The 2,686-nt window shown below is 51.8% G+C and overlaps 1 protein-coding gene across 2 annotated transcripts; it reads left to right on the top strand.

Annotated features, from left to right (window-relative positions):
• Nucleotides 1-710: 710 nt before the first annotated feature.
• Nucleotides 711-2,686, top strand: LIPT2 (lipoyl(octanoyl) transferase 2). 2 transcript variants are annotated; one of them, XM_004433990.3, is made up of 2 exons: nt 711-1,176; nt 1,728-2,686. In XM_004433990.3, exons 1-2 carry the CDS (start codon nt 711-713, stop codon nt 1,937-1,939), a joined length of 678 nt encoding a protein of 225 aa, XP_004434047.2. In that variant the 3' UTR covers nt 1,940-2,686. The 2 variants fall into 2 exon arrangements, with proteins under 2 accessions (XP_004434047.2, XP_087289577.1); XM_087433451.1 differs by having other exon boundaries at nt 711-1,163; nt 1,728-1,923.

Below are 2,686 nucleotides of genomic sequence, written 5' to 3'. Positions count from 1 at the left end.
TCCCTCTCTGGGAATTGCCCTCCACAGAAGGAAGCAGCCTTGTCAAAAGTTACAGCGCCTCTCCAGATATAGCCTCTATCTATCACTGGTCAAGGCAAGGATATAAATTTCCCTTCTTTAATTGGGAACAACTACAAAACGTCATCCCAGGCTCAGAACATTCTTTGGAATTGTCTGAGGCCTCTGCTGAGATCGTTTCACATTTCAACTTCTCCCTCTGCCTGATCCTGCTTCCATCACTCTCTTACAAGCATGGTCTTGAAAGCACCTCTTCCTCTCCCCCATAAACCTCCTGCAAGTTCATCTCCTTCTTAAAGTCTCTTCCTCGGGGAACTCCATCCAGGACACACATTAACCTATTTTGTTTTTCTTTTCATGGCAGTTATCAATACGTGAAATGACCTTATTTACTTAGTGCTTTAACACTTGCTTATTGTCTGCTCTAAGCTTCCCAGGATCTTTTTTTTTCCCCCCCATACACTGTACACCACTGTATCAAGCGCCTAGGACAGGGCCTGCAGACACAAGCAGGCCCTAAATACTGGTTGTTGAAATGAATGAATGTAACAGTCACACCTTGTACTGGGTCTTGGGATCACAGTCTCTCAAGAGCCTGTAACAAGCACTTACGACGTGCCCCCGAGTCCCCGCCCCTCCTGGCACGCCCCCGGGCCCAAGCAGGGGGCGGAGCCCGCGGACGCCGCGGCGCGATGCGGCAACCGGCGGTTCGGCTGGTGCGGCTGAGTCGGGTGCCGTACGCCGAGCTGCTGGCGCTGCAGGAGCGCTGGTTGCGGCGGCTGCAGGCCGAGCCAGGCACGGAGGCCTTGTCGGGGACTGAGGCGGGCGCCCTCCTGCTCTGCGAGCCCGCGGGGCCCGTGTACACAGCCGGGCTGCGCGGCGGCCTGACGCCCGAGGAGGCGGCGCGGCTGCGGGCCTTGGGTGCCGAGGTGCGCGCCACAGGCCGCGGCGGCCTGGCCACCTTCCACGGCCCGGGCCAGCTCCTCTGCCACCCGGTGCTCGACCTGCGACGCCTCGGCCTGCGCTTGCGCACCCACGTGGCGGCGCTGGAAGCGTGCGCTGTGCGCCTGTGCGAGCTCCAGGGCCTGCCGGGCGCCTGCGCGCGGCCCCCACCCTACACCGGCGTCTGGCTGGGAGAGCGCAAGGTCTGCGCGATCGGTGAGCGCCGCGGGGCGGGGCGGGGGCTGGGGGCGGGGCCAGGCGGGGCCGGACCAATAGAGGTGAGGGCAAGGTCGGGCTGGGAGGAGGCGTGTTTGGCGCCGGCTTTGAATCAGAGCTACCCGCTGCGTGGGCGTTTTTAAGCCTCTTAACTGACATCTTACATTCAGAGCCCTCAGAAGGGCCCTCAGTGATCATCTCATCCAACACTCTTCTTTACGAGAAGTGAATTGTCAGGTTATTTGCCATGAATCACAATATCAGGACAATAACGGCGCTTGGTAGTTTTCAGACTTTTTTTTTTTTTAAAGCAACAGAATCTCTATGTTAAGGACATTTTCTGGAATCTCCATAATAAGTGCAGCTGCTGTGGAGCCACAGATCCCTCCCAATTTTGTCCCCCTTCCCCGATCTGTGCACAACTCCTTGGGTGCTCCAGAAACAAAGTTGGAAAACCAGTGATCTAGTCCAGTTCTTTCATCACATTGAGGGGGTCGTGAATCCAGAGGAGGGAGGGTATGTATTCTAAGACCCTCTGGCTTGTCTTGCAGGAGTCCGCTGTGGAAGGCACATCACGTCCCACGGCCTGGCTCTGAACTGTTCTACGGACCTCACGTGGTTTGAGCACATTGTGCCCTGCGGGCTGGTTGGGACAGGCGTTACTTCCTTGAGTCAGGAGCTCCAGAGGCACGTCACTGTGGATGAAGTAATACCACTTTTCTTTGAGGCCTTTAAGGAGACCTACAAGTGCACGCTGATCTGAGAGGACAGCCCCAACTGAAGGACGTTCATGTTATCACAGCTGAGGGGTCCTGCCTTGGAGTCACTGAAACCCAGATTCTAGACCTGGCCCTATCATTCACTCATGCGACTATGAGCAAATCATGAGCTCTCAGCCATTGTTTCCATATGTATCCTGATTTATTTATATCTTCCCCACCTCAGATATAGTAGATGTGAAAACATTACGAAAAGCAACACATGCTCTATAAATAAATGTAAGGCATTAGCACTAATGTTGACACCATTTTCTCAGCTTAGAGAAATTCAGATATTATAGAGTGTCATTTATCACATATTTATCACTTCTTCAATACTGTATTTAATTAGGCAATTCTGGGCTCTAGTTCCTTTGATGTTGTAGGACTCACATCTCTGGATGGCCCAAGTGAAGGTGATGTGTTGTGCTTTTTCCTTCTCAAGAAATGTGGGTACTTTCTGCAAAAAAAGGAAAAGGGAAAGGCCTTTTTGAAGAATAAAATGGGATCCTGTCTTCCTGGGTTGGGTTCTCCAAGCCTGATAGCCATTTTTAGTTAGGTAACCTGAGCTAGGCCAGAGGCTAGGGGAAAGACAAGAATAATTTCTCACACTGTACAAATGCCAAAGATAGAAGTAAGTGTTTCTTATATGAGATCTGTAAGTTTATAAGGCTGTGTATTAATTATCTTGCTGTGTAACAAATCACCCTAAAACTTAATAACTTAAAACAATAAACATTTATTATCTCATA

This window comes from Ceratotherium simum, chromosome 7, assembly GCF_057802395.1.
Source record: "Ceratotherium simum simum isolate JZ-2026a chromosome 7, ASM5780239v1, whole genome shotgun sequence".
NCBI lineage: Eukaryota > Metazoa > Chordata > Mammalia > Perissodactyla > Rhinocerotidae > Ceratotherium > Ceratotherium simum.
The sequence above is the reverse complement of the archived record's forward strand: the minus strand, read 5'-3'. Positions and strand labels throughout refer to the sequence as shown.